The 18,394-nt window shown below is 39.0% G+C and overlaps 1 protein-coding gene and 1 long non-coding RNA gene across 2 annotated transcripts in view; one reads left to right on the forward strand and one right to left on the reverse strand.

The window, feature by feature from the left end:
* Positions 1 to 806: 806 nt before the first annotated feature.
* Positions 807 to 3,106, reverse strand: LOC134821102 (uncharacterized). The gene is made up of 4 exons (XR_010160973.1): positions 2,948 to 3,106; positions 2,480 to 2,789; positions 2,275 to 2,339; positions 807 to 1,391 (listed from the first exon to the last, which is right to left on the reverse strand). It is a non-coding gene; the product is annotated as an uncharacterized LOC134821102 (long non-coding RNA).
* A 1,211-nt stretch (positions 3,107 to 4,317) lies between these two features.
* Positions 4,318 to 18,394, forward strand: part of LOC134820482 (uncharacterized) — a 37,233-nt gene continuing 23,156 nt past the window's right edge. Inside the window, exons 1-2 of the mRNA XM_063830879.1 lie at positions 4,318 to 4,534; positions 6,559 to 6,609. Coding sequence (XP_063686949.1) covers positions 4,336 to 4,534; positions 6,559 to 6,609 — 250 coding nt within the window. The 5' untranslated portion in view covers positions 4,318 to 4,335. The remainder of the gene's footprint in view (positions 4,535 to 6,558; positions 6,610 to 18,394) is intronic.

The following is an 18,394-nucleotide window of genomic DNA, read 5'->3' on the forward strand; positions in this document are numbered from 1 at the left end:
GTGCACGTTCTACATTGTGCCCACCATACCTGTCTACATTGTGCCCACCATACCGGTCTACATTGTGCCCACCATACCGGTCTACATTGTGCCCACCATACCTGTCTACATTGTGCACGTTCTACATTGTGCCCACCATACCGGTCTACATTGTGCCCATCATACCGGTCTACATTGCGTTCTACATTGTGCCCACCATACCGGTCTACATTGTGCCCACCATACCGGTCTACATTGTGCCCACAATACCAAAACTATAGAGTTGTATTCATTATTACTACTACTACTATTCACTGCGTTGTTAAGCTTGTTTCCAATTTTTAAACAAGAATAAGAAAGGTCGAATGCATAGTGTGTGTATCTGACTCATATCACGCTGGTCTCAATATCTATTATAGTGTTTTCTCCACGACCGAGATGTAATGACTTATAGCTATTCAAAGCTTGCTAAATGAATTTTAACAGCAAACAATGGCACATTGAAACTCAGCGTCTGGAGCGAAAGTCCAGTTTTTAGGAAAGAATCAGATTCGTCAGCTTTCATTGTTCAGTTAGATTTCATATGCTTGCTTTGAGAGTTTGTTTCATTGCGTTGAATTTGCAGTTTATAAATTTGGCGTGATACTTAACTCGTACGCTAATTGTTTCATACAACAATTCGTTCATCAATCTATTTTCAATCCGGATTTTACAATCTATTTTGGATGATCAAAATTCTTGCTGCTGATAAATTTTTGCCTAAGAAAATGTAACGTATTTAATCATTTTCCAAAGAAAGTTTGACGGTTTACGTGTAATTATATTTATAACCTTTTCAAGTTGATAGGCTAATTATATATAAAAATAATACAAATTATTTTTAGAGAGCTGATTTTCAAATCCCCAGGGTGTCTCACTCAATATTTTTGTAAATAACACGGAAAGCAATTTAAGTACTAGTGTATTGTCACCTCTGTTTTCTCTGTTAATATATTAATGACATAATTATTCACGCTAAGGTCTTCAGCGTGCAAGTAATGTTTGTGATAATTATCACTGATAAGGTATATTATGTATATTATGTAGTTTAATACCAAACATCAAATCGATTAAGTTTAAGAAATTGAAAAAAGCTTATGTAATCTATAAATCAAACTACGATTTAATATGTAAAATTGGACACCTCGTTTATTTCCTTCAAAAATCATTTAAAATGTGTTTTGTTGCCCGTTTCTTTGTCTTACTATTAGCTAATTTTGTCTTAGTATCAGGAATCCTGATGATATCCGCTGTAAGTAGTGTAGTGTTACTAGTGTTCCTCGCTACAAATCGGGTTGTTTCAAGGAATGGTGCTGTCTTTCCCAACATTATCTCAGCCATTAGTAGATCCTTCACTTTATCTTCTATCGGATCTGAACATTTTTGCAATTCAAGAAAACGTTTATTTCACCTGAATTTAACTTTGTTACTTGGTAGTTAAATGTAAAATGTGTTAAGTTGATTTTAACTTAGTCTATTGAATGGATGATTCACAAGGGGGTCGTGCACAGCCGATCAGTAACAGCATGCATAGCAGCAGTAGAAAGATAACGTTATCGGTTGCTACAGTAGTTACTACTGTTATTAGTGTAGTAGTGGTAGAATGATAACGTTATCGGTTGCTACAGTAGTTACTACTGTTATTAGTGTAGTAGTGGTAGAATGATAACGTTATCGGTTGCTACAGTAGTTACTACTGTTATTAGTGTAGTAGTGGTAGAATGATAACGTTATCGGTTGCTACAGTAGTTACTACTGTTATTAGTGTAGTAGTGGTAGAATGATAACGTTATCGGTTGCTACAGTAGTTACTACTGTTATTAGTGTAGTAGTGGTAGTATGATAACGTTATTGGTTGCTACAGTAGTTACTACTGTTATTAGTGTAGTAGTGGTAGTAAGATAACGTTATCGGTTGCTACAGTAGTTACTACTGTTATTAGTGTAGTAGTGGTAGAAAGATAACGTTATCGGTTGCTACAGTAGTTACTACTGTTATTAGTGTAGTAGTGGTAGAATGATAACGTTATCGGTTGCTACAGTAGTTACTACTGTTATTAGTGTAGTAGTGGTAGAATGATAACGTTATCGGTTGCTACAGTAGTTACTACTGTTATTAGTGTAGTAGTGGTAGTATGATAACGTTATCGGTTGCGTATCAGAGACATGGGTTAGGTCTGCTGATGGTTCGAGAATTTATAAAGCTGTTGAAATTTACAAGATATAAGTGTGATTTTTAGATTTTTATATAACTTACTCAGACTTGTTAGCTGTTTAACGGGGTAGACCCAGGCCGTTAGTCTCAACCTGATCTTGTTTATCCTGATGTTTTGATGGTTTTCCCGCTTATATTTTACTTTACCCGGGCATGTTTCTTAACAACGCTGCCGTCCTTAATAAATCAAAATGATACAGCTAGTAATTATTTTTAAATATCATTTCTGAGTAGTTGTACGACATACCGCTGTTGGATGTGGTGATCAAAGATAATTCCAGTTGCAAGGATCACTCCGCAGGACAAATAAACAATGAGCCACGAAATAGTTCGCCGCAATATACACGGAACACACGGACTATCTTCTGTTAGTACACCATATTGTGTGTTGTTAGGATGAGAGATGCCACATTGTGCCTCCTCCCTCCGCTGTAGTGTAAATATGTCGCACTGATCCGGTCCTGGGTTCAACCAATCTTCATCGGTCTGCAATCCAAGCACAAGCTGTACTGAACTTGTAGTATCTAATCTCCGTCCTACATCCTCAAAGATGTCATCTGTTTAATGCCGTAATTATGCTTCTTGTTAATTCTTGTTAAGAATATATAATGTTTAATTAAATGCTTTGTCAAGTTTTAATTTCGGCTCTAATTTTAAACAATTTTTTCTTGCAGTCGATAATCCTTTGATATTTTCCGATCAAGTTCGAGCCTACCTGTTAAATCGAAGTTGTAGAGCCAGGAGAGCCATAAACAGATTGCCGCTCCTTCAATGCGATTGTGATTCAGATCTATCCACATCATTATTTTAAAAACATTAAAATCAAGAATTTCTGTTAGTTGTTAAACCTTAAAACAAAGCATAAGACAAAATTATCTCTATCTTGATTCATCATACTCATAGCAACTTTCTTTAGCTTTTACTCCTTCATAAAATCACATGATTCGTAGTTGTTTTTTAAACACATTTTCAAAATATATAAAATACAGCAATTCAATTCACAAATAAAATACATAAAATAAAAATTCTTCCATTCTGGGACGGTGGTTCCAAATACTGAAACACCAATGTTCCCTGCTCCACTGTCACAACTATGATTGTACGATCGTTTATTTTATTTTTCATCTTTATCATAGAGCGAAGACAGTATAGCCTTCATAGCTGTTGATGACAGAGGATTTGTAATTCTGACATAAAAATAGGCGTCTTTGCCAGCTCTCGAAAAGCCTTTCGCCCTTGTGTCCAATTTTGCAGCATCGGCCGTGTTACTGAACTGAGCCTTCATTATTGGCTGAAGAGGTGGCTCAGTTTGAACATGCCACACTACTACACACTACTGCATGTTAACATGCCAGCGGCACGATCGATGATTGATGCAGAATTTACGCCTGAGAAGGAATCCAGTTTGAGAAGTACCTGAACAAAGCAAATAGTAGTAGTATTCATAATACTACAAATAGTGCCTAACAGATATACAAATTACATTGCACCAGTGCACCTTTCTATATGTACTCTGACTTGAGTAGAGACGCTTATATTACAGTTTACACTGCACCAGTGCACCTTTCTATATGTACTCTGACTTGAGTAGAGACGCTTATATTTGAGCCGTACCCACAGTGTTCTGACACGTACCCTAATTGAGTATCTGGATACTGATTCCATAGGTAGCGTTCTGACACGTGATAACGATTAACCAATCAGCAATTTAAAACAAATATGGTCCACCTCCAACATTGTATGTGATTAATTCGGTAATCCTTTTCTTTGTCGGTTTATAGAAAACACGCGGGAGCTTTCAACTTTGAATAGGATTTGATGGATCAACAGGGGTGCCCCCCCCCCCGCTTCCTACACCCCCCCTCCCTGTTGATGGATCAACAGGGGTGCCCCCCCCCCGCTTCCTACTGTGGATCACCTTGTTATCGTATTTTTAAGAGATAACTGCGGAATTTTGTCGCTGTTTCGATCTAATTGATTAATATTTAACAATTTTTTCTTCCCTGCCATTATTTTAAAACACATTGAGTTTGACTGTGTTTACGCTTTACTTTGTATTTAATAATATTGCATCTGTAAAGGTACCAGCCGTTACATGGGCGCATGACTCGACCACAGGAATACGTCGTTTCTGACGTCATGAGCAACGGTAACTATGGTAACGGATTCCTGAAGAGAGTTCCTGTTCCAGCACCACCACGCCCCACTAGAACCCCCGCCTTTCCCATATACGACAACTTGGTAGATCGGGAGTTCCTGGTACCCACTGCTCCAACTCCTGCGCCCGGCATACCTCTACCTGGTAATATGACGTGTGATAACGTCACTAATCGTGTGATGACGTCACTAATCGTGTGATGACGTCACTAATCGTGTGATGACGTCACTAATCGTGTGATGACGTCACTAATCGTGTGATGACGTCACTAATCGTGTGATGACGTCACTAATCGTGTGATGACGTCACTAATCGTCCACATTCCACCAAGCTAATGGCTAAAAAAGCAAGGATGTTAAATACGTAGCGTATCTTATAAACGTGCGGCATACGAATACGTATTTCTCAAAAGTGTTTTGCGTACTTTGTTCAAATCTGTCATTTCGACCATCGATTCATTAAAATGAGCATTTAGCAGGAACGCGCTAAAAACGCGCGTTTATACATATAAATATTACATTTCTTTACATGACCTCTGCATGGCTTAGTCGATCAGGGCGTCGCTTTTAATCTGAAGCACCCGGGCTCTGGGCCCTGCGACGATAGTTTTATTTTCACTTTTTGGCAATCATGAATAGCTAATACCTCAGTAATATAATAATACCTCAGTAATATAATCAGCAAAGCACAATACAGTATGGTATGGAATTAAACTTGAAGGTGAAACATAATCATAATGAAATAGTCACCCGGTCAAAAAATGTATAGCCACTTTTTCCGCCTTAATCAGATTCCTAGTCACTTTTTATATTTAAGCCATCGGGCCATTTTGGTAGCAATTTGTATTCAAGCAGATTATGATGCCGATTACTGGTTAGGCAGATTATGATGCCAATTACTGGTTAGGCAGATAATGATGCCGATTACTGATTACTGGTTAGGCAGATTATGATGCCGATTACTGGTTACTGGTTAGGCAGATTATGATGCCGATTACTGGTTAGGCAGATTATGATGCCGATTACTGGTTAGGCAGATTATGATGCCGATTACTGGTTAGGCAGATAATGATGCCGATTACTGGTTAGGCAGATAATGATGCCGATTACTGGTTAGGCAGATTATGATGCCGATTACTGGTTAGGCAGATTGTGATGCCGATTACTGGTTAGGCAGATTGTGATGCCGATTACTGGTTAGGCAGATTATGATGCCGATTACTGGTTAGGCAGATTATGATGCCGATTACTGGTTAGGCAGATTATGATGAAAAATGTGCGGTGGCGGTGCATGGCAGCTGATTTTTTAAATACTTTGCTTTACTTTGCGGAAACGTTTATCGCAAGAAATAAGTGCGCACGTATTTCTTGCGATAAACGTTTGCGCGGCGTATTCGGACAAAATTTAACATCATAAAACTTTTTTTCTGAAACTGCAAAATGGGCCGTATTTCACGTATTTCTTAGAATTTGACAAACGGCGTATTTTCGACCGGTTTCTCGGCGTATTTAACATCGATGAAAAAAAAGTTGGTAAATGGTAAATGGTAATGATGCTGTTAAAGATTATGAAATATCAGATGGCAGTATTCTGATTGATCGATAGAACAGATCATTGATCCATGACTCTATGGTTTAGGTTCCCTCGATAATTAGGTTCCCTCGATAAATATACTAATAATAATATGACAGCTACCGTAGTAGTACTACTACTCTACTAGCCTCAAATAACATATTTCCACTAGTCTTTAGCTAATCACCATTTTATATATTATATGAAACCATGGATCATCATATCATGCTGCAGAAATGTTCAAGCATCAACCTGCTTACCAACAATTTGCCCCAATTTTTCTCTCCTGCATTTCTAAACGAATTAAAAGCTCCTCAAAAGATTAAAATCCTACCACATCGATTACTGGAAACCTCAGTGGATTGCCGGGGGTAGGATGCTATAACGCCTCTTCCACTTAGAGTTAACCCACGTCAGCTCAAAACTCACTTTAGCGGAATATTCAGGAAAATAGCCCCAATATTTCAAAGCCATATGCCGAATATCCTGATTTCTTTGAGACTCAACCTGTCAGTTACCATGGTTACCAGTAAGTTACTATGGTAGCTACTACTATTAGTAGTATAGCCTATTACTAACGACTCCTAATATTTCAGGGGAATATCCAGGCGTGGAGGCATTTACCCCATACAGCAAATATAAACAAGGTTAGTGCTATGCCTATAGTATTATAATATAATTATAAGCAAGGTTAGTGGCATTTCCATTATGACTCAACATTTATACTCAATTATTGGTGGTAAAACATTCGCGCGGCCTCTGTCTAGTTTCCTCATGTATTTACAAGGTCTACTTGTTTTGAATATCGGGCACTAAAAATCTCTATTTATATAATGGTATAAATTGCTTCCAAATTATTTTAACCGTGTTTAATTTATTGATTTTCGTGTATGATTCGTAAAATGTCATATTATTCTTTGATCGCAAACAATCAGCCTATGGCTATACTGTTGTTAGCCATTGCTTACATACCCCGAACAAATATTTAGAGGTCTTACGTCAGATGATCGGTCATTAATTAATCGATAGTTGGTCATTAAGAAATCACATAGAAATATTCACAATTTGTTCAGACTTGATGCGATGATACTAGTTCCTATAGAATGTTCCTGCTCACTTTACCCCTATTTCCTAGCTTCACTGTTACAATATTGTGCTGGGTAACTGATAATACATGATCAGCAATAGTTAAATAAGTCGTTTTAATCGACATTTTTGTTGAATATTCAGTTTCATTTATAGGGGCACTAAGCGTAATTATGGAATATCATATTGATGACAGAAATTAATTGATTGATAACTCCTTTGTTAATCAAGGGTTAAGCCTTGTAAAGGAGCAGTCGTCCGCAGTAAGAGGCTGGTAACCTTTTAGCCTATTATTTTGTACACTGCTTCCAAAATTTAATCTGGCAAGCTTTGTTCTCAAGCTCTGCCTTTCGAAAACAACTTGCCGAATTGTTAGACATATGCGAATATTAACTACTAAATTATCCAGATCTATAATTAGAAGAAGTCGTTAACAGTTAAAATATCCATTTATTAGGTAATTAATTAGTAATTATTGTCCACCAAGATGAACGTTATCAATAGTCATTTTATCTTATTCTACATTTTGCACGTACATAGTGTAAAATGTAGATACTGTAAGATCAGGCTGCTAAATCTTTACCAGCTCTATAACATTAACTCTATACTCTATTGTCTATCTGATCTTACTCTAGTATATAGTATATAGAGTTTACTCTATATACTTTAGTAGGTGTCGGGAGCGAGCTGTGGTTATGAAAATTGAAATGAATTTGTCACAGAAATTAGAAGTGGGTGGCTTGGCTGGTCCGCGACAAATTGGCAGCTGCCGTACTTCAATAGCCATTTGTTTCAGGGTTTTAATTGGCAGCTGTCGTACTTCAATAGCCATTTGTTTCAGGGTTTTCTGCCATCTCGGAATCAAATTTCGCAACAAAAAATCAGGATGAACCTATAAAATAAACTAACAAATCAATCCAACTAAATTAAGTTCATATATATTACATTAGTCATTAATTTTATATATATTACATTAGTCATTAATTTTATATATATTACATTAATAAAACTTGAATTGAGTCGTTTGCTAATTAATGGTTCATCGTATAATTGCTCCTAATTTATCTTAGTTGAGCACAATAACGCACAAATCAGTATAATAACATGTACATATTACATTAACCCATAATACCGATATCACATTAACAGGTTCCTGAAAACTCAACAAATTCCGTTCTCCTTAACAGTTTAATAAAATATTTGTCATTTTATCACACTATTATTGAAAACGTTCGCGTTTCCTGATCCTCCCTTGTTAAAATGTCTTTTTTATCCGCCTTGTCGAACCTCTTGGAGTAATGAACATAAAGTGACTACCCTACCCTAGTAGTGATAACACTGATAAGTAATTTGAAGTGTTATTCACTGTGCTATTTATTGCCTTGCTCATAACTTGCTGGTGTAGTAGTAGGATAGTAGTAATCGTAGAAACATTAACTACATCAGTTCTAACACGCTGCTTTATAGTTTATAGTTTATAGTTTATAGTTTATAGTTTATAGTTTATAGTTTATAGTTTATAGTTTATAGTTTATAGTTTATAGTTTATAGTTTATAGTTTATAGTTTATAGTTTATAGTTTATAGTTTATAGTTTATAGTTTATAGTTTATAGTTTATAGTTTATAGTTTATAGTTTATAGTTTATAGTTTATAGTTTATAGTTTATAGTTTATAGTTTATAGTTTATAGTTTAGTGGCTCAGTTGGTTAATCCGCCTGGTATTACTTGAGGTACCAGGTTCGATTCCCGACTCTGTCACTGGCCGTGGGGTGAGCGTCGTCGACGCTCAGCTAAGGATCCTGAGTGGTCTATGCAGCCCCCCGGTCCACTCAGCCAAATACTCGAGAAATCGGGTGTGAGGGTTAAATGAGGAGCTGCCCATTGCAGCAAAGTCTCGGGCGAAGAAAGTATGGTACACACTACCTTAACCGTCACTGGCCTAATGTATAATTGAATCCTTCGGCTTCCTGTAATTGGCTGGTTACACACTTGTGTAACAATGTGGCTGTTGGAATGTCCGAAGTAAAATAAGTGTTGAGATTTAAAAAAAAAAAAAAGTTTATAGTTTATAGTTTATAGTTTATAGTTTATAGTTTATAGTTTATAGTTTATAGTTTATAGTTTATAGTTTATAGTTTATAGTTTATAGTTTATAGTTTATAGTTTATAGTTTATAGTTTATAGTTTATAGTTTATAGTTTATAGTTTATAGTTTATAGTTTATAGTTTATAGTTTATAGTTTATAGTTTATAGTTTATAGTTTATAGTTTATAGTTTATAGTTTATAGTTTATAGTTTATAGTTTATAGTTTATAGTTTATAGTTTATAGTTTATAGTTTATAGTTTATAGTTTATAAACCGTGCCTACGGCCGGGACTTCACTATCGCAGTTGAAATGAAATTTGTGAGAAATCAAAAAGTGATAGAGACTTGAAACTTGGTAGGTATGCATAAATTCGACACAATATATTGACACAATGTGATGACGAGTTTTGAGCAACTGTTCCTTCATAATATTTTGTATCATCTCTATATAGATATACGGTACACCCTGTAGATATACTATTACTTAGTCAAGATAAAAAGTGGAGTACCCTGTATATATAGATATATTATTACTTAAAAAGTGGAGACAAAGTTTCCGTTTAGCTGCTAAAATTATGGGCGCAAGACCTATTTTTCTTAGCGGTTTTCGAATTTAAAAACATTATTCAGCCTTTCATTTTCATTTAATTACAGTATATCCTCGTTATAACCTTCATACTGTATACCCTCGTTATACCCTATTCATTGCCTACATCATTAGGGGGGGGGGGGGGTAGTGACAATCATTAGTGGGGGGGGGCAATCATTTATTTTTGTATTTTAAATATCGTGCTTAGTGAGTTACAATACGAACTATTGAACACGCCAAGCAATCTGTTGTTTTCATTAGCGCAACATGCAACATATATAATAACATAGATAGTATATATAATAGAGATGTAAAGCTAATCTAACAAAGCGAATCCCGTGCTCACAACAGTTGATAAAGTGAAGGGAGATAGAACGTATAGTTATATAATATAGGAGATGTTATTGCATGAGTTAATCTGCTGGATTAGTTGTTGTTTGGGACTAGGTTGATTAAATTCAGTGCAGGTCAGAGCTGGTGGTATGTTGGCCACCTTATATACCACCAGCCCTGTCCTGCTTCAATCACAGTCTGTAAACCTCATTATCATTGGTCAATTTTTGCCGCAACTTATATATACTATAAGCTTGGACTGAGTCGGGTGATAGGATGTGGAGATTAGTTGAACGTTCACTGAGGGGTAACTCCACTGTGTGTGTCACCCCACAACATGATACGGAGGGGTAACTCCACTGTGTGTGTCACCCCACACCATGATACAGAGGGGTAACTCCACTGTGTGTGTCACCCCACAACATGATACGGAGGGGTAACTCCACTGTGTGTGTCACCCCACACCATGATACAGAGGGGTAACTTTCACATCTTTCCCGGCATTTGCTTCCACTGTTGAGTGCGTGCACAATGTCACGTGGGCAGTATTTGTAGCTGATTGGTTAACATCACGTGTGGTTTGACTCTGTCTGCACGGTACTGGTTGACCTTGTTTCACGAGGAGGGCCTAGAGAAGTTGGAGTAGCCAGCACGCCAACTGATTAATTCTCTTAACCACGTGGTTCTGCACGTGCCCAACTCTGCACGTGCTTAACTCAGCCAATATTTCTAGTCTTGTGCTCATTGAGGTCTTGTTGGTGGTATACAGTAGTATTATTTACGTTTTAACAACGTTAACACCATACCTCAAGTAGACTTGTTATTAATCGAGAATGTTTGAATTTGATAACGTCATAGTTTTGATCGGCCATCAACCTACAATTAACGGCTGTGATTATTGCAATAATTGCAAATTGCAGTTTAAGAGTTTAGTCACTAGACAGGATCAATAATGCACACCGATCAGGTATAAATACTTATCTCAGTGGTAAGCATGTGATAATCTTTAAATGCATCTAGCTTGATTGCTAAATCTCTAAATCACCCAATTATTGGTCGAAAGTGATATTCGAGGTTTCCCTCCTTCCATTTGGGCTCCTTAAGCGGCACTTCCGGTATAAACACGTCTCCTTAAGCGGCACTTTCGGTATAAACACGTCTCTGTGACAGCTGTTATTTGCTCGCCACGTGATACACTACTACCACTAGAACACATGTGCAGCACTGACAACTCCCACCTCCCTTCCCACCTCCCTTCCCACCACCCTTCTCATCATGGATCCTAGTAGCCTTGTTAAGGAGGACTGGACCTCCCTACCCGCTCTCCAACCTAAAGGTAGCAGCTCTCACGTACCTACTAGTCACGTATTTTATTATTCATCCGACACATACACTCTGATAATGTGGAAAGTATCTTTAATTATTTTACAATTCCGTGATTATAGCCCATTAATTCAGTACAATAATAATTGTACTGAATTTCTTTAATTATCGTTATTTCTTTAATTGTCGTTATTTATTTAATTGTCGTCATTTCTTTAATTGTCACAATTGCAAGTATTGTTAGATAAAGATGATTATTTCACAATCACAGTATAAAGGACGGTGCTCCCTACTTTGTTTAGTAGGGTGCACACTTTGACATGTCTACTACATATTGTGTACTACATGTCTACTACATGTGTAGTACATGTGGGGTGCAACTCCCACCTCCCTGTCTACTCAGTTCACATTCTTTATTCGGAGCACTCAGCGCGCCTTTGGCAAATTGCCATCTTTCTTATTTTTCGTACTCCAGCTGAAGATGTGGAACCCCAACTACCACCCTAAAGACCACCCCAACTACCACCCCAACTACGACCCCAACTACCGCTCCAACTACCGCCCCAACTACCGCTCCAACTACCGCCCCAACTACCGCTCCAACTACCGCCCCAACTACCGTGTCAAATATTCACGCTTGTTTTCTTGCCATTACCCAAATTATTTGTCTAAAGCCTCATATATGGGTTTTACAGGTGCTGACAGCTAGGTATTCTCGTTTATTACAGCTTTAGAAAACTAAAATCCAACTGAATGTGTAGCTGTAATGCACTACTATTGGGTAATATAATAGAATTCCAGACTTTAGAGAACAATTTCTCCATCCTATCCACAAGACCACTTGCCCCATACTTTTACTGCTCATTAGAGATTTCGTCAATCCCAGCACTTTTGTGGTTCTTCAATTTTTTGAGACAGTTTAAAATCTCAAGTCTAGTGGGGGGACCATCACCATCACCAAGATAAGGAAAGCAGGGAACCACTTCAAGATGGTCCAGGTCAGACAGGTCTGCATTCGTGGGAGGAGGGTTTAATAGCTCCGAAAAATGTTCTCCCCATCTATCTCTCTCTGAGCAGAGGGATCAGCAATCAACTTCCCGGATTTGTCTCTTACAGCAGTTGATTTTCGATTCTTCTTACCGGACAGTGTTTTTATCCGTTGCCAGACTTCCGTTTGCCGGCCATGGACATCAACTGTTTCCAGATCTGCTGCAACTCTAAGAGCCCAATTCTCATCGTCTTTCCTGCAGCTCTTTTTGACAAGTTTGTTGGCCCGAGAATATTCGCTCCTATTGTTGTTGTCAATAGGAGCCATTTGTTTGATCTTACTGCGTTCTGCAATAAGGCTTTTTGTCTCCTGAAACAAATGCTGCTGCTTTCTGCGCCGGGGGCGCTCACCCAGTACCTCCATAGACACTTCTTTAATAGTATCCTTAACTAATGTCCATTCTCCATCAAGATTCTCCTCCATTAGTTCTACTTATATCGCGTTAGAACTTATCCAAGTTAGGATTAATCGTCATAGGATTTTATGTTTCTAAAGCTGTAATTACGTTGCCAGGTATCCTTACTTTTTGCTTGGAAGGGAGGTGGGTGCTAATCTCCATTTTCCGCTTCATATCTACAATATCTCACACATGTATTAGTCACCCCCTCACATGCGAATGAGACATGCTGTGTTGACACACCTCTCAAGGTGTCAGTATGCTCGTTTAGAGCACTTTTCCTACACTCGTATAACTTGGTTTAATTCCTTAATTTCATTTACCATATGCCGCATAATGCAACTCGTTCAAGGTCTCTACTTCTCGTTCAAGGTCTTTACTTCTCGTTCGAGGTCTCTACTTCGAGTTTGTTTGTGACTCATGTCTGACAAATTCTTTTAAAAGCCGATGTTAAAGATCATTGTTAAAGATGTTGTTTTGGAAATATATCATCTTGACAACTCACAGTTTTAACTACTTTCTAACTGCTATTTTGCCGACGGTCGCCTGTAGTCTACTCTTTGCTTGGTTCCCTTCCTGTAGTCTACTCTTTGCTTGGTTCCCTTCCTGTAGTTTACTCTTTGCTTGGTTCCCTTCCTGTAGTCTCCTCTTTGCTTGGTTCCCTTTCTGTAGTCTACTCTTTGCTTGGTTCCCTTCCTGTAGTCTACTCTTTGCTTGGTTCCCTTCCTGTAGTCTCCTCTTTGCTTGGTTCCCTTTCTGTTGTCTACTCTTTGCTTGGTTCCCTTCCTGTAGTCTACTCTTTGCTTGGTTCCCTTCCTGTAGTCTCCTCTTTGCTTGGTTCCCTTCCTGTAGTCTACTCTTTGCTTGGTTCCCTTCCTGTAGTCTACTCTTTGCTTGGTTCCCTTCCTGTAGTCTACTCTTTGCTTGGTTCCCTTCCTGTAGTCTACTATTTGCTTGGTTCCGGCCTTCCTGTAATCTACTCTTTGCTTGGTTCCCTTTCTGTAGTCTACTCTTTGCTTGGTTCCCTTCCTGTAGTCTCCTCTTTGCTTGGTTCCCTTTCTGTAGTCTACTCTTTGCTTGGTTCCCTTTCTGTAGTCTACTCTTTGCTTGGTTCCCTTCCTGTAGTCTACTCTTTGCTTGGTTCCCTTCCTGTAGTCTCCTCTTTGCTTAGTTCCCTTTCTGTAGTCTACTCTTTGCTTGGTTCCCTTTATGTAGTCTCCTCTTTGCTTGGTTTCCTTCCTGTAGTCTACTCTTTGCTAGGTTCCCTTCCTGCAGTCTCTTCTTTGCTTGGTTTCCTTTCCTGTAGTCTCCTCTTTGCTTGGTTCCCTTCCTGTAGTCTCCTCTTTGCTTGGTTCCCTTTCTGTAGTCTACTCTTTGCTTGGTTCCCTTCCTGTAGTCTACTCTTTGCTTGGTTCCCTTCCTGTAGTCTACTCTTTGCTTGGTTCCCTTCCTGTAGTCTCCTCTTTGCTTGGTTCCCTTCCTGTAGTCTCCTCTTTGCTTGGTTCCCTTCCTGTAGTCTCCTATTTGCTTGGTTCCCTTCCTGTAGTCTATTTTTTGCTTGGTTCCCTTCCTGTAGTCTACTCTTTGCTTGGTTCCCTTTATGTAGTCTACTCTTTGCTTGGTTTTTTTCCTGTAGTCTACTCTTTGCTTGGTTCCCTTCCTGTAGTCTACTCTTTGCTTGGTTCCCTTTCTGTAGTCTACTCTTTGCTTGGTTCCCTTCCTGTAGTCTACTCTTTGCTTGGTTCCCTTCCTGTAGTCTACTCTTTGCTTGGTTCCCTTCCTGTAGTCTACTCTTTGCTTGGTTCCCTTTCTGTAGTCTACTCTTTGCTTGGTTCCCTTCCTGTAGTCTACTATTTGCTTGGTTCCCATCCTGTAGTCTATTCTTTGCTTGGTTCCCTTTCTATAGTCTCCTCTCTGCTTGGTTCCCTTCCTGTAGTCTCCTCTCTGCTTGGTTCCCTTCCTGTAGTCTACTCTTTCTTTGGTTCCCTTCCTGTAGTCTACTCTTTGCTTGGTTCCCTTCCTGTAGTATACTCTTTGCTTGGTTCCCTTCCTGTAGTCTACTATTTGCTTGGTTCCCTTCCTGTAGTCTACTCTTTGCTTGGTTCCCTTTCTGTAGTCTCCTCTTTGCTTGGTTCCCTTTCTGTAGTCTACTCTTTGCTTGGTTCCCTTCCTGTAGTCTCCTCTTTGTTTGGTTCCCTTCCTGTAGTCTACTCTTTGCTAGGTTCCCTTCCTGTAGTCTCCTCTTTGCTTGGTTCCCTTCCTGTAGTCTCCTCTTTGCTTGGTTCCCTTCCTGTAGTCTACTTTTTGCTTGGTTCCCTTCCTGTAGTCTACTCTTTGCTTGGTTCCCTTTATGTAGTCTACTCTTTGCTTGGTTTTTTTCCTGTAGTCTACTCTTTGCTTGGTTCCCTTCCTGTAGTCTCCTCTTTGCTTGGTCCCCTTCCTGTAGTCTACTCTTTGCTTGGTTCCCTTCCTGTAGTCTACTCTTTGCTTGGTCCCCTTCCTGTAGTCTACTCTTTGCTTGGTTCCCTTTCTGTAGTTTACTCTTTGCTTGGTTCCCTTTCTGTAGTCTACTCTTTGCTTGGTTCCCTTCCTGTAGTCTCCTCTTTGCTTGGTCCCCTTCCTGTAGTCTACTCTTTGCTTGGTCCCCTTCCTGTAGTCTACTCTTTGCTTGGTTCCCTTCCTGTAGTCTACTCTTTGCTTGGTCCCCTTCCTGTAGTCTACTCTTTGCTTGGTTCCCTTCCTGTAGTCTCCTCTTTGCTTGGTTCCCTTCCTGTAGTCTCCTCTTTGCTTGGTTCCCTTTCTGTAGTCTACTCTTTGCTTGGTTCCCTTCCTGTAGTCTACTCTTTGCTTGGTTCCCTTTATGTAGTCTCCTCTTTGCTTGGTTTCCTTCCTGTAGTCTACTCTTTGCTTGGTTCCCCTCCTGTAGTATACTATTTGCAGATCTAGGAAGGATCTAGCGCTCCTACTCACGTTGTACGTTCCCACCTCCCCTATAATCATCTATCTATTTTTGTTATGCAGGATAAGCCCCAGCCACATTCCACAGGCAGACTTATGAACTGTCCGTGAAGTTAGCCACAGTAGTATATGGTACATACTACTAGCAACCCCCCTGCTTGCCACCCACGCTTTATTTAGAGTGTGAACTATAATCCGGTTAATCGCTGCCATTCCCTCTCCATGTATTCCCTTCCTTCTATACTACTACCAGTGTAGTGCCACCACGGTGAAGTACCAAGGTGGTGCCACCACCTTGGTACTTCCATCCTTCCCCGTACTATATCCGCCTCTTTTCCCGCTTCAAGTTGTAGTAGTAGTAGTAGTAGTAGTAGTAGTAGTTGTAGTAGTAGTAGTAGTAGTAGTAGTAGTAGTAGTAGTAGTAGTAGTAGTAGTAGTAGTAGTAGTAGTAGTAGTAGTAGTAGTAGTAGTAGTAGTAGTAGTAGTAGTAGTAGTAGTAGTAGTAGTAGTAGTAGTAGTAGTAGTAGTAGTAGTAGTAGTAGTAGTGAAAGTGTGCGTTTACTCATCAGGTGAACTACATAGTGTGTTCATCAGGGATCCAGTATGTTCGTGATCATCAACCTGGTAAACACTTAGTAAAGCATACGGTTTAAATGCTCCAGACTACCATTGGTGTTCCTGCAATTTGTGGGCTCACAACATAGGATCCTCTGAATTATTATTATTACTCTCGTTACTACTGTCACCTGGTACGCAGCTCAATATCAGTCACCTCATTATGAATTTTGATAGACGCTCCCTCAAATAATACCACGCTCGCGAAAATCAGGCTGCTCAAAGCATGAACTAACGACAGAGTTACAGTGAGAAGTTTAGAGGCCAGCCTTTCTCGGCTGCGGTATACTTTTCTCATCTTCATTTTTATCCATCGTAAAATACCAATTGCACTGCTTGGCTAGTGGTAGTATAAACGTACATATTGAAAATTAAAATATTTCAAGAATTCCGAGAGAAGAATACCATTGCTTTATAGTAAATGATATGCCGCACTTTATAGGTGTACTTGTGACCAGCATTTGGCCACCCATATTGCATGCCAGGATGCACTTGCGAGCACGAATGTTGATTATTGACGCTATATTTTGAGTTAAATTATAGTTTCTTCGGAATTACGTTTGGCTGCCCAAGTATACCACTCCCCACGTCGTACGAATCACTAGGTGACCCACTTGAAACTTCCACACGTTTTATTTGTAAACGCGGCGTTAGAGTCCGCACGCGACATTACGCAAGTCGTTGATATGTGGTCCAGTGGTGTGAGATAGTTACTGCCTCTTCATCCTGGGGCTCCACTTCCATTGTAATTATCTTAATTACTCCTTAATTACATAATCACTCCCATAACTTCATCATACTTTGTATGAACACATTCTTTCCATCATGTAGTAAATTATGGTTTTTAGTACTATAAAATAATCTTCGGTAATGACAGTTTTTATCAGCCTTTTTTGATAAAATGTTCATATTTTCCGATCAAGTCCCTTTCAGCAGTTGCTACAATTTTTTCATTCAACGTTATTGATGCTTAATTGTGTGGGTCGCGTGATGAGTGTTTGTGTTAGTTTTAGTGAGTGTTAGTGATGGGTGTTAGTGTACTATGAGTGTTAGTACTCTAGTAGCAGGGTGCTGTGAGAGTATTATCATGGTCACAGTAGTCCAATACTATTCCCTGCTACTAGAGCACAGTAGTTTTTTTTTCTTTTTGTTTTGCCGCCTTCTATTTCCTGAATAATTCTCTTACGCTGTAAAACCTGTGTCCTATGAAAAGAGACTTTCAGCATAATATAAAAATATGTTGGCGCCTTTAACCGTCTTTAACTTACATTTTTTGTCACAGCATAAAAAGAACGGCATGAGTGATGATCTTTATTTCAACACTTTGACACTCTGCAGTTAAACCAATTAAGATTAATTTTGTCATAATTGCTAACCCTGCCACCCTGCTCTCAGCAGATTTTCATTGAGCGAAATGGTCTCAAGGATATGCTTTCTCAAACATCTCCTATACCCATTGCTTTCTCAAACTGTTTTTGTTGATCGTATAGTTTAGCTTATAGTTTGAGCCATTTGGAGGATATGTATACAGTATTAATCGTTCATTAATTCGCCTTGTGCAAACTTAATTAAAATACAACCAAGGGAGAGTAGGGAGGATGCATATTTATCTACTCCACCTAGTTTATCTACTTCACGCCAATCAGCTATTGGTTTTGTGAATCATTCGCGTACGAACATTTTCTACATGGCCCCATGATGACAAGTTGCATCCCATTCCCCCGATTGTATTAATTGTTCTCCACGTACACCTAGTTGCTTGGTGGAGATTATGAGTGTTCTCCAAGTACACCTAGTTGCTTGGTGGAGATTACGAGTGTTCTCCACGTACACCTAGTTGCTTGGTGGAGATTATGAGTGTTCTCCACGTACACCTAGTTGCTTGGTGGAGATTATGAGTGTTCTCCAAGTACACCTAGTTGCTTGGTGGAGATTATGAGTGTTCTCCACGTACACCTAGTTGCTTGGTGGAGATTATGAGTGTTCTCCACGTA

Source organism: Bolinopsis microptera, chromosome 9 (genome assembly GCF_026151205.1).
Source record: "Bolinopsis microptera isolate Bmic1 chromosome 9, MBARI_Bmic_1.0, whole genome shotgun sequence".
Classification (NCBI taxonomy): Eukaryota; Metazoa; Ctenophora; class Tentaculata; order Lobata; family Bolinopsidae; genus Bolinopsis; species Bolinopsis microptera.